This window comes from Eucyclogobius newberryi, unplaced genomic scaffold (assembly GCF_026437365.1).
Source record: "Eucyclogobius newberryi isolate DKJ021-1_F unplaced genomic scaffold, fEucNew1.0.hap1 SCAF_7, whole genome shotgun sequence".
NCBI lineage: Eukaryota > Metazoa > Chordata > Actinopteri > Gobiiformes > Gobiidae > Eucyclogobius > Eucyclogobius newberryi.
In genome coordinates, this window is record NW_027316389.1 from 28,504,462 (window position 1) to 28,530,085 (window position 25,624).

The 25,624-nt window shown below is 37.9% G+C and overlaps 2 protein-coding genes across 3 annotated transcripts in view; both read left to right on the forward strand.

Annotated features, from left to right (window-relative positions):
• The window catches only part of parvb (parvin, beta), a 31,956-nt gene extending 7,681 nt beyond the window's left edge, over positions 1-24,275 (forward strand). Inside the window, exons 1-13 of one of the 2 annotated variants that reach the window (XM_072434709.1) lie at positions 8,462-8,560; positions 12,078-12,167; positions 12,927-12,997; positions 14,108-14,210; positions 16,289-16,429; positions 16,819-16,934; positions 18,460-18,518; positions 18,604-18,623; positions 18,722-18,783; positions 18,949-19,017; positions 19,236-19,337; positions 20,259-20,331; positions 21,625-24,275. In XM_072434709.1, coding sequence (XP_072290810.1) covers positions 8,521-8,560; positions 12,078-12,167; positions 12,927-12,997; positions 14,108-14,210; positions 16,289-16,429; positions 16,819-16,934; positions 18,460-18,518; positions 18,604-18,623; positions 18,722-18,783; positions 18,949-19,017; positions 19,236-19,337; positions 20,259-20,331; positions 21,625-21,701 — 1,023 coding nt within the window. In that variant the 5' untranslated portion in view covers positions 8,462-8,520 and the 3' untranslated portion in view covers positions 21,702-24,275. Of the gene's footprint in view, positions 1-8,461; positions 8,561-12,077; positions 12,168-12,926; positions 12,998-14,107; positions 14,211-16,288; positions 16,430-16,818; positions 16,935-18,459; positions 18,519-18,603; positions 18,624-18,721; positions 18,784-18,948; positions 19,018-19,235; positions 19,338-20,258; positions 20,332-21,624 lie in introns of those variants that run through there. The other variant, XM_072434708.1, reaches the window with a different exon arrangement.
• adck2 (aarF domain containing kinase 2) overlaps positions 1-25,624 on the forward strand; it is a 226,913-nt gene that overhangs the window by 128,231 nt on the left and 73,058 nt on the right. The gene's annotated exons all lie outside the window — the stretch shown is intronic.

Consider the following 25,624-nt stretch of genomic DNA (forward strand, 5'->3'; position numbering starts at 1 on the left):
ATGAACTGGCAAAGTACAAAATGATTCATGGAGATCTCAAGCCAGACAATATTATGCTGGTTAATCACACGCTTGAACCGTTTAAAATCAAGCTGATCAATTTTGGTTTTTCTACCTCTGTGAGAAACCTGATTCTTGGTTCTGTCATCCAGGCTGGTAGCTATCGAGCTCCAGAAGTGACTTTGGGAACAAAATTGGATGAGGCAATTGATATGTGGTCTCTTGGCTGTGTAATGGCATTTTTTTTCATCGGCCACGATCTCTTTCCTGGTAAATGCAAATACGAAATGATGAGAATTATTACACAGATCATAGGCATGCCTGATGTCCAGCAACTCAAAGAAGGCCTATTCACGGACCACTTCTTCAAGGAAACATGTGGCTGCTATCATCTGAACTCACCCAAAGAATACACGGACAAAACAGGAAAGCCCTACATTCCCTTCAATGACACAGAGTCCGTATATTTAACCAGTTTGGAGAACATGTCAGTATGTCACCCACAGCCAATCTCTGAAGAGGAAAAAAAGACGCATGGGCAGTTTTTTAATTTTTCCAAAAATCTTTTGCAAGTAAATCCGGTGAAAAGAATCACCCCAGGAGAAGCGCTAACACACCCTTTTATCGAGCAGACGACTGCCAAGCAGGCAAACGCCTCTATAAAGAGTCATCTGGAAACTACCAATGTAAAGGAAAGAAACGCAAGCAAAAAACTAACCGTGCATGTTGAACCTGTTATACTAAATGAACCAGGCACAAAAGTAACAAGTACAGCTGTGGGCTGTTCTCCATGTATGCCCAAGTGTACTCAAAGTGGGGATAGAATAAGCCCTGAAAGCACCAAAATACCAAAGAAAAGTAAGGACCACTTAGAAATAGTTTTGAAGGAGAATCAGTTTATTTCAGGTGATTTTGGCTCATACCAGATAAAAGAGCTGAGAGGAGAAGGCACCTATGGCCGTGTAGTTCGGTGCATAGATTGTTCGACAAACCAAATTGTGGCTATAAAAATATCTCGACCCCTGCGGTCCAGAGACACCAGACACGAGGCACTTGTTCTTCGGAAGCTGAGCAGTCTGAGTCAAAACAAAAATGTGGTGAAGTTCATAACATCTTTTCAATACCAGGACCATTTCTGTCTTGTCCTAGAGCACTTGGATCAAAATATGTTTGATTTCATGAGTGGAAGACAATTCCAATGTCTTCACCTCTCCGAAATCCGCTACATTACCAAGCAGCTGCTAGAAACGCTTAATGAACTGGCAAAGTACAAAATGATTCATGGAGATCTCAAGCCAGACAATATTATGCTGGTTAATCACACGCTTGAACCGTTTAAAATCAAGCTGATCAATTTTGGTTTTTCTACCTCTGTGAGAAACCTGATTCTTGGTTCTGTCATCCAGGCTGGTAGCTATCGAGCTCCAGAAGTGACTTTGGGAACAAAATTGGATGAGGCAATTGATATGTGGTCTCTTGGCTGTGTAATGGCATTTTTTTTCATCGGCCGCGATTTCTTTCCTGGTAAATGCAAACACGAAATGATGAAGTTTATTACACAGATCATAGGCATGCCTGATGTCCAGCAACTCCGAGAAGGCCTTTTCACAGACCACTTCTTCAAGGAAACATGTGGCTGCTATCATCTGAACTCACCCAAAGAATACACGGACAAAACAGGAAAGCCCTACATTCCCCTCAATGACAATGACTCCAAATATTTAACTAGTTTGGAGAACATGTCAGTATGTCACCCACAGCCAATCTCTGAAGAGGAAAAAAAGGTGCATGGGCAGTTTTTTAATTTTTTAAAGAAATTTTTGCAGGTAAATCCGTCAAAAAGAATCACTCCAGGAGAAGCGCTAACACACCCTTTTATCGAGCAGATGACCGCCAAGAAGGGAATTTCCCCTAGAGAGAGCGTTCTGCAAACTACCAACTTGAAGAAAAGGAAAGCTGGCAAAACACTCACCGTGCATATTGAACCTGTTTTACTAAATGAACCAGGCAGAAAATTTACAAGTTCAGATGTAGGCTGCTCTCTGTGTATGCCCAAGTGTACTCAAGGTGGCGATAAAATAAGCCCTGAAAGCACAAAAAGACCAAACAAAAGTACTCGAGGTAGCAATACAATAAACCATGAAATCGCCAAAAATCCAAAAAAAAGTACTGGAGGTGGCGATAAAACAAGCCCTGAAATTGCCAAAAGACCAGACAAAAGTACTCAAGGTGGCAATAATGAAAACCCTGAAATCACCAAAAGACCAAACAAAATTAAGGACCTCTTAGAAAAGAACAACGAACACCTGCTTGTCAATGATTCAGTGTTGGTCTCTACATTCTCCCATTTTGTTCAGAATGACCCCAAGTCAGTATGGTGCAGGATTGTTAAAGTGCTGATCAACACTTTGATGAAGAAACTGTTTCAGTATGGGTGTGGATTAGATCCAAACGACAAAATGTACATTGCCATCACTGAAGATTTAACTCAAAATGTTTTGAAGATCTACATTCCAGAAAAGCATGTCCAACAAGTAGGTATGAGCAAGAAAACATTTATTACAGGCGTGATTAAGGATCTGAAAAAGGAATTTGGCCCTTCCCACATATTGTTAAATAAGGCCAGAAGAGAGGTGGAGACTTTTGTTGGCAGTGCTACAAGATTCTTTCAAAAGAACCTGCAGGACATCATTAAGCCTCGTCTTGCCTGGAAGCCCTGATTTCTAGACTGATTTCTATCACTTATTTTTAATTCAAAATATCCCTATTAGTCTTTACATAAGTAAAGTCTATTCGTCTTATCTGACCTTATCTGACCTGACCTCTGACATAGTGGATATAAAAAGTCTACAAGCCTCTGTTAAAATGCCAGGTTTTGTGATGTAAAAAAAGTAGACCAAGGTAAATCGTTTCAGAACTTTTTCCACCATAATGTGACCTATAATCCTTTGGTGAGGGAGGGAGTAAAACAAATTATAAACTATAATAATGAGGTTGCATAATGTATCAGTCAGGAGAAGGGTACAAATAATTCCCAAGGCTTTAGGTATACCATGGAACACAGTGAAAACAGTCATCATCAAGTGGAGAAAATATGGCACAACAGTGGCATTACCAAGAACTGGACAGCCCTCAAAAATGTATGAAAAGATGAGAAAGAAACTGGTCAGGGACACTGCCAGAAGACATACAGCAACATTAAAAGAGCTGCAGGAATTTTTGGCAAGCACTGGCTGTGTAGTACGTGACAACTCTCACCCGGGCTTAAGGGTAGGGTGGCCAGACGAAAGCCTTATCTTACAAAGAAAAATATCCGAGCCAGGCTATATTTTGCGCAAACACATTTGAAGTTTCCCAAAAGCATGTGGGAAAATGTGTTGTGTCTGATGAAACCAAAGTAGAACTTTAGAAGGTATGTTTGGCACAAAAACAACAACAACACTGCCAAAAGAACACCATTCCCACATTGAAGCATGGTGGTGGCAGCATCATGCTTTCGGGCTGTTTTTCTTAGTGGAGGGATTTATGAACAGTTCCAAATACCAGTCAATGTTGGAACAAAACCTTCAGGCCTCTGCTAGAAAGCTGAAGATCGTCATCTTTCAGCACAACAATGACTCAAAGCATACATCCAAATCAACAAAAGAATGGCTTGACCAGAAGAAGATTAAAAGAATGTCTTAGCCAGAGCCCAGATCTGAATCCCATTGAAAATCTGCGTGGTGATCTTAAGAGGGCTGTGCACAGGAGATGCCCTCATAATCTGACAGATTTGGAACGTTTCTGCAAAGAAGAGTGGGCAAATAATGCCAGAAGTGTCATGCTGATTGACTCCTATCTTAAAAGACTGAGTGCTGTAATAAAATCAAAAGGCACAATGAGAAAGGTTTCTGCCGGACAAATACATCAGATTAAGAGAGCAGTTTCTAAAATCCCATTACAAAGCAGCAAAAAGGTATTTGAAGCTGCTGCTGCATCTGGAATCTTGCGAACAGCAAGGTGAAGGATCCTCCATAGACTTTTAACCTGCTATTAGACCACTCTTAACCAATGCTCACAAGGAGACACGGTTCCAGTGGACCCAGAAAATCATGAAGACTAGTGAACAGTGAACAGTCTTGTTCACTGATGAGTGATTCGAACATTGCCAGAGTAGATGTCTCACATCTTCAGGAAGACTGTTCCAGATTTTAGCTGCATGGATGGAATGGTTGATGGTTGGTGGACAGCCACCATGTCCCAACAAGGCTGCAACATCAGCAAGGAGGTGGTCCTGGTTTGGGCCGCTATCATGGGGAGAGAGCTGGTCGGCCCCTGAGGTGTTGAAATGACCTCTGTAAAAGTTTCTGTCCGACCACTTCCATGGTACAAAAAGAACTGTGCTTTCTGTAACAAAATAATCTTCAAATATGACAATACACCATATTATGCTTCAAGGAATACCTCTGCATCATTGGCTGCTATGGACATAAAAGAAGAGAAACTAATGGGGCCGTATTTTGCCCCCAGACTTAGCGTTAACGGAAGCCTTTTCCAGGGCAGTTCCAGGGCGCCATTTTACTACCTTAACACTGGTGTAAGAAGAGGATGGACTTGGTTGCTGGAAGTTGGAGTGGGATGTGCCAGTCCATATATGGTGATAGTGTTTGAACCAATGACTGATAACTATGGCATTCAAAAGTATCATCTGTGTGTGTGATGTTTGCAGTCATACCTCATACACAGGCAATGAAAGAAGTGAACAATAACATTGTTGGATTTTCCGCTTTTCAATTTGTTCCCAAAATGTAAAACATAAAATAAATCAAATTAATTATGTCTGCATGGACTTCTTGTGCCTAACCTTATGGCACTTGCCCCGTTGCAAGCCCCATTTTCCCCTGTGTATGGAGCGTATGTCCTCGAGATGGGCTTTTGCCAATTCAACTGGACTAAACCAAGGACTGCATGAGTCGCGCACAGCGCAGCGCCGTTATGCACTGCTGGACACCTGAGTGCTTTCTGGGAGGCTGCATAACGTAGAAAAACACATGGATAAGACTTCAAGACTGGTTTGGACACAATACTTTTGATTTTGGCAATGTTTTTTAGATGGTAAAAAGCTGCTGATGTTATTGATTTGACGTGGCTGTTAAAATTCAAGTCTATTCCCCTATATTTCTAACTTGATTTATAGGTTTTAGAGCGAGACTCTGGAGGTGACTGCTAACACTTTATCTTTGTTTCTGTGGGCCAAAGAGGATTTCAGTCTCATATGAGTTCAGCTGGAGAAAGTTGTTTTGGGGGGGAGTGTAGGGGTTGCCAGGGAGAATTTGGGACAAGGTGAAATGCGTGGGGGTAGGTTGTTGGGCTTTTGTTAGTGTAGCAAGAATCGGGGACACAGGTTTGTGCGGGAAGGTGTTCATCAGTGTTGACATCAGAACTCTTGATCTTGCTATATTAGGTGTGAGTGGAGCCATCTTAATGCCCGATTTGGTCAGATATTCATGATGGCTAGGAAGGCCCCTGGGTGAGAGTGGAGATGGGAAGGAGAGTGAGGAATCTGTAGTTGGAGTAGATGTTGTTGGGGGGTTCCCAGGACTGCAGGGGCAAGGGCGATGACAGGGATGCTACTGGGGCTGTTACAGATGGGTCCAAGACCTTTGATAAGGACCCTCTAGGGAATCATTTTGATGACTCCTATGCTGCAGTGAAGATTGTTGTGGTGCTGCTGCTGAGTCCTTCGCAGGAGGCGGTGGATGTGATTGTGGAGCAGCTGGAGTTGAATCCTTTGATGGGTGTGGTGGAGCGGTTGCTGATGAATCCTTTGGTGGAGGTTGTGGTTCTGGTGCTGTTGATGCTGAAACATTGGCTCGGTCTTTGGCTGATGGAGCAGGTATTCTTCTCGTATTCCTCTCTTCTCTAATTATCTGCCCAGGACCTTCCGCCCTTCGTGAAAGCTCTAACGACAGTTGACTGATATTTGAGCCCAGCGTTTAAAGTCTGCGTCGTAAGCGTGTCTCTTGCGATAATATAATAGATCCATGGTCTCTTGGCAGGAGCCATCTTGGGGTCCTTAATTTTGGGTCCTTTATTTAGGTGTCTGCGCTGTTCCTGACGTATAAAATGTAGTTTACATTTTGACAGAGCGCTGCGAGCGTTGTGTGTAGCGGTAGACTACTGTTCCCAGAATGCTTTGCATACAAGTTGTTGGGACTTCCGTTTCCGGAGTACCGTAAACGTGCTTCTAGACGTGCATCGGAGTCTCTCGTGTCCCAAATCGTCTTATACACCGTATACCACACAAAATTGCTTCGAGGTCAGTAAGCACTAACCCTAACCCCAGAAATAATCCATATATTATGCACACCGGATTATAAAGTGCACGGACGGTTTTTGAGGGAATTAAAGGCTTTAAATGCGCTTTTAAGTGTGCTTTTAATTGTGCTTTTAAGTGCGCTTTTAAGTGTGCCTTATAGTGCGGAAAATACGATATAGAATTGTTAATTGCCTAACCATAGCTGGTGCCCCACATAACTCTTATAATATGTTAATAAACATAAATCAAAAACAAAATATTAAACATACCCACACTCATGCAGTGTGTCATATTTGAAATCTTGATATAATTATTTAATCATTATCAACTTTGAATGTCTCCCTCTTTCATAAGTGGGAGGACTTACAAAACACTACAGTACTGGTGGAAACCACTACAGTAGTTATGTTTGTGTAAAGAAGCTAAACACTGTTATGATTTTATATTTAATTATTATTAGAATAAGGACACTGCACTGTGGTTATTACACTAATTCAATGTCAAAAAATGTCAACAAACTAAATCAGCATACATATTATCAGTGTTTGGAAGTAACTGAATACACGCACCTAAATTACAAATTTAGAGTAACTGTAATAGAGTTTCTCTTTCATTTGGTGGTATTCAGAATACAGTTACTTTTCTTAAGCAGAGGAAAACATTACAGTATTTGCACACACAATTTAGGCTTCAAACTTCAGAAATATTTTTTTAGTGTGAGCATGTACAAAGGGAGTCAAGCCTTGTTTAAGCCTATTGTATCAATTTTAAGGGTTAGGGTATTTTTTGTCTTATAGCATCTCCCTGAAATAATGTCCATACCCCCAGGTTGAGAACCATTGCATTATGAGCAAGTGCAACTCAACATGAAAGTATTCGGAATAGTATTCTGATTGGACAATGTAACAGAATATGTTACAAAATACATTTAATTGAAGGTATTCCATAGTCTGTAACAAAATGCATTTTCAAAGTATTCTCCCCATTACTGCATATTATAATAATGTGTAATTTAAATGTAAAAGAGCAACAGAGGACCTATTGAGAATGTTGTACATGTGAAACTGTGGGGGTTAAAATAAATACTGTCAATTTATTACACATGCACAAATCTAGTTACGCACGCACAAATCTAGTTACGCACAAATCTAGTTACGCACAAATTTAATTACGAACGCACAAATCTAGTTACACACACACAGATCTAGTTACACACACAGATCTATTTCCGCAAGTACAGATCTAGTTCGCAGATCTAGTTGCACACAAAGATCTAGTTACAGACACACAAACCTAGTTACGTTGACACGGATCTAGTTACACACACACATTGTCTACATGGATCTGATTATACACACACAGTTTGAGCTGGGCAACACAGATTTGTGTGTAATTAGAGATGCGTGTGTTGTACTTAGACATTTTTGATCATCTGCTCAAACAAGATGATGATTTTAGACATGCATAAATTAAATTACACACACACACAAAACGAGTTACACACACAAAAATCAAGTTACGCACACACAAATCAAAGTACATACGTCAAACTTAATGGCGGTATGGACGATTTTTCGGCGATTTGAGAACTCAGGTGGAAGTGCGCATGCGCACTCCCCCGTGCGGACTGATCCAACACACACGTGCGTTTGTTTATTAGCGCAACGGAGCGCATCACATCTCTCGTCTCCCGTAGATTTCTGTCCACTTCTGCGTCAGCTCGAACTGTCTTTCTCCGTCTTCATTTTGCCCCGTACACTGAGGGAACTATATTATGATATATCCATGCGCTTAGGCATGCGGAAACGTGGGGACGAACCGCACGCGGCTGCAGGTGAGCGGTAGGTGCATTTTATGATTGATACGTGGCAGGACAAATGATTTATCCACGACACGAGGAAATATGATAAAAAATTTGCTGAAATCGTCCATACCACCTTTAATTACACACAGACAAATCACATTACAAATGCACAAATCTTTTTGCAACAATAATAGCTCCATAACAAACAAACAAACAAACAAACAAACAAACAAACAAACAAACGCACACACGCACGCACAGACACACACATGCATAACGTGGTGTAACTGGAGTGTTGTGCTGAGGCGGACGGGTGCTGGGGGTGGGACAGAAATAACCAGCACGTCAGGAGGCTCCCTGTCCCAGCTCGGACCACCTCCACAGACTCACTAAACCAGACCACGTTAGTGTCCGAACCATGGCTGGGCTTCTGTGCGGCACCAAGAGGAAAAAACAAGGTATTTGGTTTTAGTATTTTGGGTTTAAGAGGAACTTAACTTATCATAAAATAGAGAAGCAGGCCACCTATAATGTATGTTTCAGATTTAGTCGCTAGGGTCAACAAAGGTAATTTTAGCAGCTTATGTTTTGGGAAAGCTTCTGGACTGTAGGTTGGGAGGAATTTTATTAATTTGATTTTTAAATTTGAGTCACATTGTATTAGTATAGCATATAATTGTATTTATTTATTTATTTATTTTAACCATGAACCCTAACTCTTAGATTTTTTTCAGAAACAGTGAATTTGTATCAGACTTTAACCTTTAAATGTACCTCAATATATGTGTACTTTATCTAAATCTACTCAAAAGAAATTTAGATGAATAATAGTCATAGGCTAATACATGGTTAGGGTCAGTTTAAAAGTCAAGAATACATTGGGGAAGACTTTTAGGATTATCTGTGTGAAGACTTACAATTCACTTAATCTGCTTGTCTAGTATTGGCCAACTTTCTGTTTTTGTTGCAACTGCTGTTACAACTACTTTTGCCATACTTTTAAATAAGTATGTTTTAATTTTGTCTGAATGCTAGTTTGTCTGAACCTGCTCTGTATCGCGCATTTATCTGAAGTCCAGTCAGCTTGAGACAGGAAGCTGCTGGACTATTACGAAGAAACATAATCTAAATGACTGATCTGAGATTCCCTGCTTTAAGTTTAGCATTTTTATCTGATTTGCAGTTTGTATAAGACTCTCAAAATCTGAATACACTTGGGACCCCTCCTCCTACATTTTTTTATTTTTTTATTTTCTTTGGCACTGAACCTGTTGACTCCAGTTTTACAGAACATATATTATTTTTGAAGGTCGTTTTTTATGCGTCTTTCCGTTGCCTATACTGGGTCTGTATAAATAGCAAAGTCAATGGAATGAGCTAAGAGCCATTGATTGTTGTGCGGTTGCTGCGCTCACAAATTGAAATGTACGACAATAAACGGGATGCAGCCATTAGTAGAAGAAGCCCCTAAATCTATCCAGTCTGGACTAAAGCCTAAAGCAGGACTCTTCTTTCTCGTGTTGATTGATCTTGTTCCTGAACGACAGAGGACTGGGTCGACATGGTAAAAGGTTTCTTCTTTACTGAAAGTGCAAGTGGTCATTTTTTACACAAAGTGGCCTTAATGAACTGAATATGAAAAGCCTACAATATCTGATTTTTTGTAAAGGTTTCCTTGCTCCTCACACTGTTAACAAATGTTTTATGTTTTTTGGTGTTTAGGTTACCCTGTGTATTGGAATGTGCAATGCGCTTTTTCAATAAAAAAAAGTACATTTGAGAAGAAAGGGAAAAAGCTTAATCGAGCTTGAACAAATGTACAACTTTCTTAGTAGCAGAGCAAGGGAGTGAATACAAAAACACTTATAGCGTGGAATAGATTGAGAGAAAAGGCAATTTATAATAACATTCAGAAAATGAACTTCTGCTACTATTAAAACATATAATTTCATCTAATTTACAATCAACTTGACTTTATACTGTACTCATAAATAGGATATGAATGAGAATGGGATTGGAATTAAAACAATTTAGTCATAAATGTCATTGTAGACAGAATTTGTACATGAAAAATATGAAAAGGTTAGGGTTAGGGTTCCACTATAACGACCCACTATAACGTATTAATTTTGTTCCACTGAGGAAACACATTTGGGAACCTCTGCAATAGTGGTTGTCAGTCTTCTCTGGTTGGTAGTTTAACACTTTAAAATGCCCAAATATTTCATAAAATCACTGTTATATCACTTTAGGCAAACTAGAGTGACCCTAGTGCAAAGTATCAAAGCATTAGTGCACACAGTTAGGCATCTAAAGTCTGTTTTTAGAAACTTAATAGGCATGAGATGGAGTTTGAATTATTCAGTATAAACTAATTTTACAAGCAGATCATAACTATTCATAAAACGATTACCATTTGATCCATAACACAGGTCTTTGAGTCAAACTGGGATCTCTTTTAATATTCTCCTTATGCGTGAAATCATGTCACTTCTCACAGGGATGAAAAGGCCAAATGGTTAGACGTTATGTTGGCTTTGGTGTTGTAGCTGAATTAGCTGAATGTCTCTCCCCACTCTCATTCCCCCATTTTGCACTGCTTACTGTCCTTTCCAAAAAAAAAGAAAAAAGAATGGAACATCACCTTTAGGGCTGTGAGATATAGAGCAATTTGAATGGACAAATATCATATAATAAGATTCAATAAGTTGAATCATTTCCGCCACAAACAAATGAATCGCTCGTCATATTCAGTGTAACAAATGGACAAAATGTGATTCTTTACCAGTTTGTCAGGTAATTTTATTCATTTTTTTGTCATTTATGTTTAAAATGTGAACTTTGAACAGAATCCTATTAGTTTGATAAAATAAAATAAAATAACATTGATAGTTACATAGACCAAAACTACCAGTTCTTGCTTTTCTTTAAAATGTCATGACATTATAAAGGAAATTGTAATTTTTCACTGCCACGGCTGCATTTAAAACTGTGTTGAATATCTTCTATTGGAAAAATATAAACAGAGGCTGGTTTTCATGAGTAGTGAAAGCACAATACGATCAGCAGCAAAGAGGAAGGAAAGAGCTGCAGGAGGAAGTATCTGGATTATCTCAATTAACATGGAAATCAATCGCTTTCGACTCAATAGTTACTTTGTTTTTCTGGCTCATCGTACTTTATGTTTTCATATTACAAGACAAAATTAATTACAACTTCTGCAGTAGTAGTTAAAGGTGCAATCATGTACTGTATATGTGATATGTAACTTTTCTGCTTCCCTCTCATGAGATGCTGTTGTTGGTTGGTGCTTTTCCTATTGAAGATCTTTATTTTTTTTTAATAGTGATTTCATTTCATCCATTTTGACAGTACTTACAGTAGTTAGACACCACCTTGTGATACAATATTCAGTCTGGAATCAAATCATTAAGGGGAGAAACATTCTGGAAGCACCAAGTGTTTAAATGTTCTGATTCGTCTAACATTTTTGAAGTTTCACTGGCTTAGTTTTCTTTTTATCACTTTTAGAGATGGTATTACCTTGTACATGTTTTAGCAGCTTAACTGTGGGACATCTTCAGAAGTGTTACGGCTTTGATTGTCTTACATAGTCTGTGGATATATCTTAAGAAGACATAGAAGAAGACACTTTGTTGGGGAAAAGTTTCACTCCTATTAATTTTTTTCTCGAAGCATAGTGTGGTTGAAGTCTGTTCTCTTTTCTAAATACCTTTTGGTATTTGGACACTTTGCTGACGTTAGATTTGATGAGGCCTCTTTAAACTGTTTGCATGTGTGTAAATTACAGGCGGCATACACTGGTAATACAAGTTGTAATTCGATTTGTAATATACAATCAGAATAAAAGGGGGGCAAGTACTGACCCTTGAAGCACACCAACCAGCATCTAGAAGGGACGATTGTTTTTTTTTTTAGTTATAGTGTAATTGTCTTCCATTTCTGTGTCTCTAGTGAGTGATCTTCATGAGGAAGGGAAACATGCCATCAACGCTCCAATGCTGCCTTCAGGGACCGAGATCCATCCCGAGGACACGCTGCTGGGTAGGAACAGTACAACACCCCGTTATTCAAGACCGCTACGGAACTATTTTAATGGAAACATATCATTTCTTGACATATCTTGCATGAGTGATTTAAAGGATGAAAATAATGTGTCTCAGAAACTACAGTGCCCACTAACCCAAAGCTTTGCAGTTCAATCCCCGCTTCCTCCAGTGATATATCAGTGCGTTACTGTGGATAAGCGTATGAGTTGGTGAGAGTGAATCACTATAGCAACTGTAACTATTACCCTTTTTTTTTATTAAGAATTAACTAGAAAAAATTAAAGACATCTTCGAAATGATGTACAAACGTCTGGAACATTTTGTAATGAAAATACTAATTGTACAAAATGTAGAATTCCACCAGCGCATGATCTCTCTTTGGACAAACGTTTAGTGTTATGATCATTGCCAGAGGAAACATTGCATTTGACCACAATTAATGAGATTATTAGACACCATGAATACGTATACTTGTAATAATTATAATGATGTATAAAGTGGCAGTGCTGGGGTCACAGAGGTCACGTCGATCTGCAATAGTGTGAAATGACTGAGGACTTTATGCTGTGGAGGAGCAGGAAATGAAAGTGGGCGTGGCCCTATCTTCAGTTCCATTTGAATAACCGTTTGACAGAAGCACTCGAATGTGTCATCAGAGTCACAAAGCAATGTCCTAATATGAGAATGGAAACAGGAAATTTAAATGTTGTAAAATAAATGAAGTTTTAATGTTGTCTTTTGTTATGTTAACCAGAGGAGAACGCTGAGAGGATCATGCTGGACCCAACCTCAAGAGAAAACCTGAAATTTAAAGATCTGGTCAAGGTATAATGCTTTCCAACATGTAGTGATTTTCATTTACATATTCTGTCCATTTTATTATTGAAACTAATGTATATATTACTCAATTATCTTGCATTTATTACATTTTTAATTGAAAACAAGAAAAATTGTGTCTGATTACGTAACTTCTTTGTCTCCATAGAGATTATTTATTGTGGAACAGCTCCATGGTTACAAAGTGAACTCTCCACCAGAAAAGTTATAGAGTACATTTGGAAAAAGACTGGATTGACTCATGTTGCTGCCTGTGTCAGTTTTCCAAGGATTGTAAACTTTAAAAATGATATCTTTATTTCTGTACCTGATCAAATTAATTAAAGGAGACATATTATGTTAGGTATTTAGTATTGAACAATAATATAACTGCAATATGAATCTAAAATGGCTTAGCAACTGAAACAGGTGACTCAAAAAGAAATCCATAAAATAATAGTGTCTAAAATTCCGCATGTGTCCCTTTTAGTCTTCATTAAAAAAAAAAGAATCGCAACGAAGTTCAGAGATGTGGGTGGGGATAGGGGGTAGGTGAAAACAGGTATTTTTCTTAAATGCAGGACAATACAGCATTACTCAAACATACAAGAATTAATCAAACTATTTTGACTTTGAGTAAACTGATGATGAAGAAATCAAATCAAATTTATTTAAAAAGCACAATTCATACAAACTGCAATTCAAAGTGCTTTACAGTGTTTAAAACACAATTAAGAAAATAAAATAAAAACACAATGCAATTTATAAAAATGTAAAACAATGTATGTCAGAGTAAAATAAAGAATACAAATAATGTAGTATTTTAAAATATTAGAAACCAGGTGAAACAAAACAGTTTTTAGCTTGGATTTAAACACAGCCGGGGTGGGGGCCTGTCTCACAAGAAACACCTTTGTAACCAGGTTGAAAGCTTATTTAAAGTTTATTTTGCCCAATATGTCCTCTTTAACTTGTCAATCTTTAAGTTGAATATGTTTAGCACTTTGGGGCAGTTTATCTGTTTTAAATGTGTTATGTTAATACATTTGACCTTGACCTTTAAAGATTAAAGTCTGAGTTGGAGGGGACATTCTTGACTTTGTGTCTTCCGTCTGTCAGGTGCTGATCGACTGGATCAACAGTGAGCTGGAGGAGGACCGGATCATCGTCAAAGACCTGGAGGAGGACTGTTATGACGGACAGGTGCTGCAGAAACTCTTTGGTGAGAAACAAGCTTTTACACTCTCAAGGTTTCCAAAACTGGAGGCTGCTCTTATTTTTTAGTGACCCATTGTGGTAAAAGTTAGTGTCACTGCATGCTCTCAGTGTTTTTTGTAATTTTCCCCATAGTTTCAAAAATGACATTTTAATAAAGAGAATTTTAAAGTAATAATTAGATATAATAGATGTCATTCTCCTTTATAAATGCCAATGTTTTTCAGTTTGTTTGAGTAGCGTAAAAGATCAACTTTGAGATTCAACAGTAACAGCAAGATAGCAGATAAACAAGACATCTATTATGGGCTAAAAATGCAAACTAAATCAAGTATGTCAGGAACGCCTCGGTCCATTCAACATGCAGCAACAACGCCCTCTGGCGGAATATCATGGAACAGCTTGTTGCTTATTGTGGATTTGATAATGCAATGTGATAATCATATGCCAAAGATTATTTTTGTGTTTGTTTTATTCATCAAATCTAGGAGAAAAAAAACATTTATTGTGTTGAGCTATGAATGGAAATAAACATGTTTCTAAATGTGTGTAGAATTAGTCATTGTATTGCCAAAACCAGAGAGTAGCTTCAATTTGTGCCCATATTGTATTTGTGTTTGCGATTCTCTACGAACGTTCCCCTTCTTCTACCTAACCATCTAGCAACAACGCAATCATTTCACTAGATCTGCCTCTGTCAAAACTTGTCTTTCATCTGGTTATTTTCTGTCACTTTTTATTCCCCAAATTCAAAGGGATTTCACAGACAAAATAAGCTATTTCATCATATGTGAAATCTAAACACAATTACATTTGTCAATCCTCACTCGAAGGCGTCAGGTGAAATCTACAGTCATCATTTTACCAATAAAGGCACTGACTTAATGAGGAATGTTTGAGTTTTTGTTGCCGTGGCGTTATGTAATCCGCGCTTCGTTTGTTTTGCTGATGTTTTTTCCTCCTTGGTTGCTTTTCTTTTATGTTTTGTGTCGCCCACGGCATGAAGATGCACCGAACATCCTGGATTTGAATGTGGCTGTTGAAGTTTAGAGTCTGTAGTTCACGAGTCATTATCTTGTTCTTGTTTTAAAAGAACAAAGTCGGCTTAATGAAAAAGAGACAACAAAACGAGCATTTCTGTTTCTGTCTGTTAAGCCACACACATTATGATAGAACTGATGCCTAAAGTGTAAAACTGAGCAGGACAGGTCAGAATTCTACATTGGAATTTGCTTTTTATTATTTGTTTCTCTGTAATGAAACAAAAATTAGTATAAAGTTGTGTGTGTTTCCCTAAAAGCTTCAGAAAGTGATGGCATTAATAAATCCCAAAAACGTATTGTTGTCATTTGAAAGGAAATTATGCCAAAGGTCTACATTTGTGGATCATACTTAAGTAAAACAAACAAGAACAGGAGAAAAAAAAAAACTCAAATGTCAAAGTATTAGTAATACAAAAATCTATTTAAGTTAAAGTTCGGAAGTACCCATTAAAAAAACTGTTAAAATGTGGTGATTTGATAAAGAATTGTGCTGATTCGACTCAAAACCTGAGCATGTTATAATGAATGTACTGAATGTAAAAATAACCCTACAAACTAAATGAAAAGTACCATCTACTTTTCAGAGTATAAAGTGAAGAGGTCATTTGCAAAACAGATATAAACATATTTTAATTTTGTTAAGTTCTTTTCTTTTTGATATCATCTACTTCTACACATATTTTACTAACAGTAGAGTTGAGATTGATATTTGCTCAAGAAGCGCTGGAATAACATTTTTATTGCACTAAAATAGATTTGGCTTTTGTTTTTCCCCTGTCTTTGCAAATGAACTGTCCAATCCCTGCTCTCAAATGGAGTGAAGTAAAAGCATCCACTGTACAAATGAACTAAAGGGCAGATTTCTAAAACGTGTACTTGAGTATAGTACTTTTACTTTTGTACTTCAATACTTCCCACCACTCAAAAACAGTAAATCTCCCATAGAGTTATACATTGAATACAACTGTACTCTACATATAACATGGTGTATACAGAAGCCCTGCTCAGTTTTAGTGACCGTTTGCTCTTTGTCCCGTTACAGAGCAGTTGTCGGGGCGAAAGTTGAACGTGGCGGAGGTGACTCAGTCTGAGATCGGGCAGAAGCAGAAGCTACAGACTGTTCTGGAGGCCGTGAACGAGCAGCTCCGCCCCCACGGCTGGACCATCGAGTGGGGCGTCGACTGTGAGGACAAAGTCAACATTTAGATGAATAAATGCACTATTTACTATTGTATTTACAGATATGATTTGGTTCTCAAACATCAGATTTAAAGGCCCACCAAGCTGTATGTAGATGTAAAATCAACTTTAATGAGTTTTTGATCTTGCTATAACAGTGTTTCCTCATCAATCCTATAATGTCCTGTGAAATGTCACTTTGAAGAGGCGGAGCTGATCAATTATAAACAGGAAGTCAATGGACCCATTTCTGTTGCTAAGCTTTTTAGATCAATAATGCAGTTTACAATGAACAAAACGTAAAATGCATCTACTTTTGTTACTAGTTCAATAGGAAATACCTGAAAAAGCATAATGTCTCCTTAACACAATTTTTAATTTTTTTTTTTACAGCTATCCATTCAAAGAACATAGTGGCGATTGTGTATCTTCTTGTTGCCTTGGCGATGCACTACCAGGCTCCAATCAGACTGCCCGAACACGTCTCAGTACAAGTGGTGGTGGTCAAGGTAAAAAGACTTAAAGGCGGTATGGACGATTTTTCGGCGATTTGAGAACGCAGGCGGAAGTGCGCTCCCCCGTGCGGACTGATACAACACACACGTGCATTTGTTTATTAGCGCGACAGAGCGCATCGCATCGCTCGTCTCCCGTAGATTTCTGTCCACTTCTGCGTCAGCTCGAAGTGTCTTTCTCCGTCTTCATTTTGCCCCGTACACTGAGGGAACTATATTATGATAGATCCATGCGCTTAGGCACGCGGAAACGTGGGGACGAACCGCACGCGGCTGCAGGTGAGCGATGGATGCGTTTTATGATTGATACGTGGCAGGACTAATGATTTATCCACGCCACGAGGAAATATGATAAAAAAAATTGCTGAAAAAAATCGTCCATACCACCTCTAACTAACACTCATTATGTAGACTGAAAGGTGAATTAAGTAACAGTTTATTCATTAAAGCAGCAGCTGTGGAATATAATGGGATTATCGGGTGAACATTTTGTCCACATTTTTTAAATATTATTTTCTAAAACTGCAATGTTCAGTGTCTATCAAAAGATTCAAGGATGAAAATGAATCAGCTAAAAGGTTTTTTAAAAAGTAAAGTAAAAAAAGGACATAAAACCCAACAGGAACCACTCTTGTCCCAGTCTACAGGGGCTGAGGGACATTCAGGGGGTCTGGTCCTTTAGCATTAGCACTCACACTTTGCGGCTAATAATAAAACGGCTATCATAAATATAACCACACTTTTGGCAAATCTCATTTACGTTGAGCATTTGATTATCAGACATGAGGAACGGCGTTACGCACAAGGAGGGATGTCACAATTATTATGAAATTTCCCCATGTGTGGACAATAAAGGAATATATTATCTTATCTTACAATATTAGAGTTTAGTATTACGATTATTGTGGGGAAAAAACAACACAATTTAATGATTATTCACGATTATTTAGACTGTGACCAAACAAAAGTGAAATCTTTCATTTTCTTTCATTCCCATGTTACTGTTCCTCAAGTTTGTGACCGGCTTTACAAAAATAACGTTCTGAAAGACAAAATAAAGTATAGGTCTAATGTTTTTGCTGTATATTGAACCAAAAAGTTAAATTGTCACGATTGTTACTTTTTGGTCCTTACGATTATATTGTGACCTGAATAACCATGATTATCGATTAACCAAATAAACGTGACATCCAGATTCACAACTCATATTTGCAGATAAACATTAGGAAGCTTCTGTACTTTTAACTCTCACTTAAACTTAGCGAAACAACATCAATTATGCGTTAGTCTTGGGCGGAAGGAGCGTAGTTTGTCACCTCTACTGATCTAAAACGCACAAAAAGACACTCAAACTGACATTGTCCTGGCTGTTTCGGACGTTACAGTTGAATTCCACTGCACTTTTAAAAAAAACAGTTTTAAATTGTACCAGTCTGGTTCTGTAGTTTCTGCCTGCGTGCAAACATAGCAACACCATTTACTACTTTGTCTGTTCAGTAAATGTACTTTTTTCCCACAGAAACAAGAGGGCATCCTGCACACGGCTGTAGTGACCAAAGAGTTGACCAGCACCACAGAGTAACACACTGTTTTTCACTGATAAACCTCTGTCCAGTCTCGCTCACAAACACTGTGTAATTGCGGATGTTTTTGGTATTCACAGGATGATGCTGGGAAGATTTGGTGAGTATCATCTGAACAGCTGGTAACATTATGCAAATGGTTTCTTGATTATCTTGCGACTCCGCTCATAATTTCCTTTGGGTTCCGTCTGAACGCAGAAAGGGACGCGTTTGACACTTTGTTGGATCACGCGCCAGACAAGCTCAACGTGGTCAAAACGGTAAAGTTTGGAGGCCATCTGGCACCACTTTATTATAACTACACCATAATACGACTTAAAATACTCATAATGAACGAGTAGTTAGAGTTTTGGCATTAATTATGTATTTACTTAGCCTGAATTTAGCCACAAATGATGCTAAATGCTGTTCTTTTGTCTCTCCAGTCACTCATTACCTTCATAAACAAACATCTGAACAAGCTGAACCTGGAAGTGACAGAGCTGGAGACTCAGGTTTGTCATCTGAAATGGTTTATAGTTTAATTATTCATACCGTCATCATAAGTGCTTCATGTTTCATTCATGGGGGTCACCCTCGGGTCCCGGCTTCATTTAAAGCATAGCGCTGGTTTTGAATAATTAAATAGATACAATCTGATCTGATACGACGAACACGTGCTGGAATCAGGAGGCTCATTTTGTCATTAGCTTTAATGTATGTGATTATCCAGTTTGCAGATGGAGTCTACTTGATATTACTGATGGGGCTGCTCGAAGACTACTTTGTCCCTTTGTACAACTTCTTTCTGACGCCAGAGAGCTTTGAACAGAAGGTAAAATGTGTGACTGTCTTTGCACATTATGAAGGTTGTATTGTTATCGAAATATTTAAGATGTAAATGTCTGTTTGCAGTAATAGTATTCCAAGATACTACAGTTTTTAGTAAAATGTAAAATGGGTTTTGCCCCAGTGCAGGTATTTTGCAAAAGCATTTATTTGAGTTGAAGCAGGAAGTGTTCCATTAGCATGCTAGTGTTCTGAAAAGTGCTCCTAAACTCATTGTGGTGAATATTTAGGATTCTCAGAAGGCTGCAGATAGTTTTAAATTAACTAGCTCTAGATTTCACATTAGTAAGACAGTAAAAGTTAGGTAAAAGTTAGGCCTTTAATGTAGCTACTAATGTACTACTAAAAAAAATCCCTTGAAGAACTCATATGAGTAAGGTCACCTCTCCACAGACATGACTGGTAATTCTGCCTGGTATTGCAACCTGCTTTTATCTATTACAATAGATGAGTTTGAAGGAGGCATTATTATGTTCTTTTCAGGTGTGACCATGTGATATTTAGAACTCTACATGTTTTACTCAAGACTCAAATAATCCAATAGTCCAAGGATGTGGGTGGAGATGGCGGGTAGGTGTAAATAAGACTTTTCTGAGCACAAGAGCCTTAAATGCAGGACAGTACAGGATTACTCAAACATTTACAAATCAATCAAAATACAATTAAAGGTCTAACACTTATTAAAGTTGATTTGCATTATATGTAATAATCTACATAATCTGGTCTGGAACATTCCAGACAAAGTACTAACCTCCCTGTGGAGACAAGCATCAGCTTCATCCTCCCTCAGAAAGCACAGTTAGAATAAATACAATAATAAATGCAAATCACAACGTGTCTCTTGATTGTATTCCTAAATACATATATTTACTTCTGCATCTCTTTAATTTAAATGTTTTCCACACAGGTTCACAATGTTGCCTTTGCGTTTGAACTCATGCAAGATGGAGGCCTGAAGAAACCCAAAGCCAGACCAGAAGGTACCTCACATCATACTCAATACATTAAAGAACATAATAGTATAAATATAATTTGCAAAAGCAAATAAAAAAAAGAAAGAAAATGCCACTAGATGGCAGTACACCCTTTTTAAAATAGTGGGTGGAGGGTTTTGTCACGTAGCAAAGCCACAGTCACCCTAAAAAATATGTTTTCTCTTTATGCAAAATATACTTTTATATGTGAAACGCTAATTAAAATATATATATTTGTTATTCAACTAAAGGAGGTTATATTTAAATATGCTGCTTACTAAATGGCCGAACATTCTTATGCATTTTTTCATGATGTAACCCAGTTTCTCCAGCTAAATATTCACAACTATGTGTTTTCCTCCATAATTGGGGCCATTAAAGCCTTTATATGTTCCTGCTGGCGTGGCCGTCCTTCCTCACGTCTACTGTACAGTATTCATACCCTGATTTGCATAAAGTTTGCAGAGCTTTGTTTGCTCATATCTCGGGGGTTCATTAAAAATCAAAGAAACGGCGCCCAAATCTGTTAATGATATCAGTAGTGTCACAGAGAGGCTCATGGGAAACACAGATAATGGGGGGAGGGGGATGGCCTTTGAGGCATGCCGGGTATAAAAAAAATGATGCAATGTTGTGGCTGTAACAATAACTCCACAGAGAGCTGGATTTCATCAGGATCCTTATAAGTGAGAACGTGGGGAACACACTGTAATACTTTGGACTGTATACTGTGAATACATCATAGTATAATGGTCTGTGAATATATACCTCTAAAGTTTTGTGGGTCGAGGGTAATATTGACAGGTGTGTCTATCATGGAAATTAGGAAGGAAGTGAAATAAAATGTTTTAGAAAGATTTTGACTCACAATTACTTTACTCACAATTGAAATTCTAATTTGACTGTTCACAATTACTACAATTTAACATGAATTAACATAAATATCCTGTAAAGCTTATTTCCTTGTTGTTTAGATCTCTACACAGTACAAACATTTTCTGAAATGCATAGGTTTCTGGTAGTAGTTTGTGCTAGTTCCAAACCTGGAAGGGCATCTGGCATTCTAACCCCTGTACTAAATGTGCAAATCACAGCATGAAGTACAGACTTGGACTTGTACTTGTTTGGACTAAGCACTCAACTTACACTCAACTCAGAATTTGTGAATTTGACTCTGACTTGAAAAATCTTGCTCCTTTTTTTTAAACTTCTGAAGAGAAAAATCCAAACGAGAATTAAAAAGTAAACAAACAACAATCAACAACTTCATTATTCACTTTTGTGTATTGTATTTTTCAGATGTGGTTAACCTTAATCTCAAGTCCACCCTGAGAGTCCTCTACAACCTCTTCACCAACTACAAAAACACAGAGTGACGTTCCACATAATATTGTTACTTTTGAACACTGCTTTGTGCCTATATATATATATGTGTATATATACAGTATGTGCTTGTACAGTCTGGACACTGGGACAGCTGGAACACTCATCATTATGTATGTTTGTAAATGACCCATGGGGAGTAACTCAGGAAAGGATCTCAGCGTGGGTATTTCATCTACTCCAAATGTCACTATTTATTTATTCCTTCCTTGAATGTTAACGGCGACCGAGCAAACGCCGCAACCTTTCGGAGAGAATTTGAATAAGCAAGTGTCCCGGGAAAATGCAAGAGGACGGCAGAATACTAAAGCAAAGGGTAATAGACTGTCGCTGTTGAACCAAGTGTGTTGTTTTGGGGATAAAGTGGCTTTTCAGAGGATGTGGCGACCGATACGACTCACACTTCTGCAGACCTAAAGCTGAACTCAACTGAAAAAAAATGTTTTGAAGTGACTATTTTTACATTAGCAAAATAATTGTGTGTAAAAACAAGAATTTCTTTAGAGACGAATAAAAAATATATGTGCATCCAGTTAAAAAACAAACAAACAGCCAGACAGTATTTTAATGGGCTCAGAGCAGTGCGCTGGCCCACTCTCCCACTGCTAAGGTTAACTTTTATTAAAATGAAAAATATAAAATAAGCAACCAATTAAAATGAAAAGTAAAGACTGCCTTTTAAAAAATAAATAAATTGTATTATACTTTGTATTTTATTGAAATAAATTGTATTTTTTGTGCCTCAACATTAGCACGCAGACACACCTACAGTATATACAGTGTCCATATTATTAGCACCGCTCAGGGAAAACCCCATACAGATGCTAACACTGAGCTAGCTGAACGCCGTTGTGCATTAGCCATTGGATAAACAAATAGAATTTATTATGATGGAGTATATTTGAAAAGTAATATGTACACATGAAGTGCATGATTAAACTTTTCTGCCACCCACTTGTCTCCCTGGAGATGTTACCGCTTTGCCTGAAATGTTCCACAGTATGACATTAAACATCATCTGGTATGTTTGATTACAGGTGATTTTATTGCTCCGTTGCCGTGCTGAATCCTTCAAATCAGGAAGGAATCATTGTGCCTGAAACCCATGAATTCTTACTGTGAGTGGTGTCGCCTCTCCAGAGATCTGAGCTGTAACTTGGCCTGTTGGTGTATTGTTTCCATGGAAATCATTTTAATACCATACTATGGAATATCCCAGGCAAAGCAGTAATATATCACACAAATGGATACGATATTGTAAAAAGAATGTTGTTTATCACATGGGACTAAATAAGCCAAATAATAGTTTTCGAATCCTCTTTTCTGATTTAATTCTGTGTTCAGGAGGTCCATATGTCTGACATCTTTGTGGTATCTAGGCAACTAATGGAGACGGTTATGGCTCTATTCAAACAAGCCCGATACAAACACAAACTGCTTATACTTACCCACTATTGTTGCGTGTGGTACAGGCAGTGTAATGTGGAACCAAAGAGAGCAGAAAGCACTGGAAACTAGGCCATCACTATTCATTGCCTTTTGAAATAATAAGTTTGATGAAGGTTTCTGTAATCAGGTCACAATTAAGTTAAGAATTTATGTGTAATAATGAGAAGAATGCATTTATCTTTATTTTGGAAACAGTCAGTTTTACACTTATTAGTTTGCTCTAGTAGTCATAAACATTTATTGAAAGTAGATGGACATTTTCTGTAATGTTAATTGTCTGATTGTTTTTTTTGCCACATTCTTTTATGTTTGTATTGCCTCCTGTTTTGCCCATGGATTTAAGCACGCTTTATCACACTGTGTACAAGTTATTTGCGTTTTACTTTGGATTTAACCACTTATACCATTGACCACATTAGTTATATTTATTGCACTGTTTCTGTCACATAATTAAAGTGCATATGACAGGTTAAACTACATATTTCACTAACATGTTAGACAATTTAAGTGTAGGAAAGGTTTCTTGTGTCCAGATGACGACCTTTAAAACCTTATATACGACTGATCAATCCTTAACGAATGAGTTATTACACCGACGTGGCAAATTAAAATAAATGTATGTTGTTTAAAAGTATCACATACACCATCATCATCTGTACCGATCCTGCAAAGAAGTCTGTCATGATATATTTCTACAGTGATAATGTGAGTATAGCCCTTGCGAGGTAATAATTATAAAACATGCAAACTATCATGTGCTTCATTAAGCAAAGCCATAAATGTCAACTTGTCGTCAGGTTACTCTTACGACGCCTTCGCTGCTTTCCTAAGAGCATCTTCTATCTAGTCTCGGGGGGCTGGATTCAGAGAGTGCCCTTGTATTGACAGTCACTCAGCGCCTGGTCCCAAAGGAGGACTCGGCTTGGACTTGGACCTCTCTGCGTCACTGGAACGGCCTCGTCCTGTCAGTGCATCCTGGAGACCTGCTAACATGAGCTGTGCACCATGGGTTACAGTCTGAATTATTAAAGGAGGAGATGTAGACAGTGCTCACCCTGTGTGGCCTATGTGTTTGTATTGTATATCCAAGAATAAAATGTATGGAAAATCAAACAGAATGGGAATTTTTGTCTTTTCTGTTTTGTGGTTTGCTGACACCTGCAAAAAGATGGATGACATTTTGATTTGGTATTGTTTATTGTGCTTAGGCACCATATCAAACTTTTTTCAGGAATGTAATATTAAAAGACATAATCACATTTACCGTTTTGTTCATTGTAACATGCTATATTGATCTAAAATGGATTAGGAATAGAAGTTGGCCCAGCAGCCTAGTGACAATACACTGTAGCAAGCATACACATTTGAATTTATGTGCATGACAATACAGGATTAACTCAAACACGCAGGAATCTAAATACAATATGAAAGTTAGAGTTAAAAGCTCATAAAAATGTATTATCTCATGTGGCCTCCTTCTGTGAGGCCGTAATTAGAACATTCTTTGTATGTTTGTTATGGTTTTGTTCCATTTTAGACCAGTTTTAGCCATAGTCCTATTGTAGACCCGGTTTAGATCTAGTTGAGAAGTCAGTATATTCTTTTTGTTTGAGTAGTACTGACCCAAAGGCAACAGAAACAACTGTGATGCATTATATATTCTGACACCCTCTAATAATGGAGCCAGCATGAACATCTTGATTACGAATATTGACTTAATTAACACAGGCTTCAGTTTTAGCTCCCTCCCGTTTGGATCACGTGTCACTGGTTTTACTGCCGTTTCTTCCTTCGGTTCCTTCAGGTGTATCGTGGAGTCATCGACAGTGTAATATTTTGAACATTTATAGTCAATTTAATCCATATTTTACACCTCCTTTGGCTTAGTCCTTGATTAGAACTAGTACAGCGGTCATGTAGCCCCATGTTAGCCCGGTTTAACTCTAGTATGGATCTAGAATAGGCCCAGTTTAGATTTGTTGGTGCTTGAAGGCCAAATATGTGGTACTTGTGAAAGGATTGAGCACCACTGCCCCAGACCACTTGCCTACATTGAGAGAAAATGTTTTTTAATCGGAAAAATATGTCTCTTGTATTATTTTTGGTTTGTAGCAGTTGAAGTTCTAAATGGCGATAGGGCTGTAAAGATGATTAGGTTCATTGATCATTGTGATTATTCAGTTAACAATAATCGTAAGAACTGAAAAATAAGAATTGTGACCATTTTAGAAGCAAATAAATGACTGAAATTTCAGTTTAATCCATACTCCAAAAAAACAAACAATTATTTTTCATCTTGCTGTTTAAATAACTTGAATTTATCGTTCAGAATGTTTTATTTAATAAATTTGATCACATAATTGTTTGTACCCAAGGGTAGATTTGGTTGCAGGTTATAAAGAGTGGGCTGCTCACACACACATAGACAACATTAATGACATTGACAGAAAACAGACAGTGACATAAC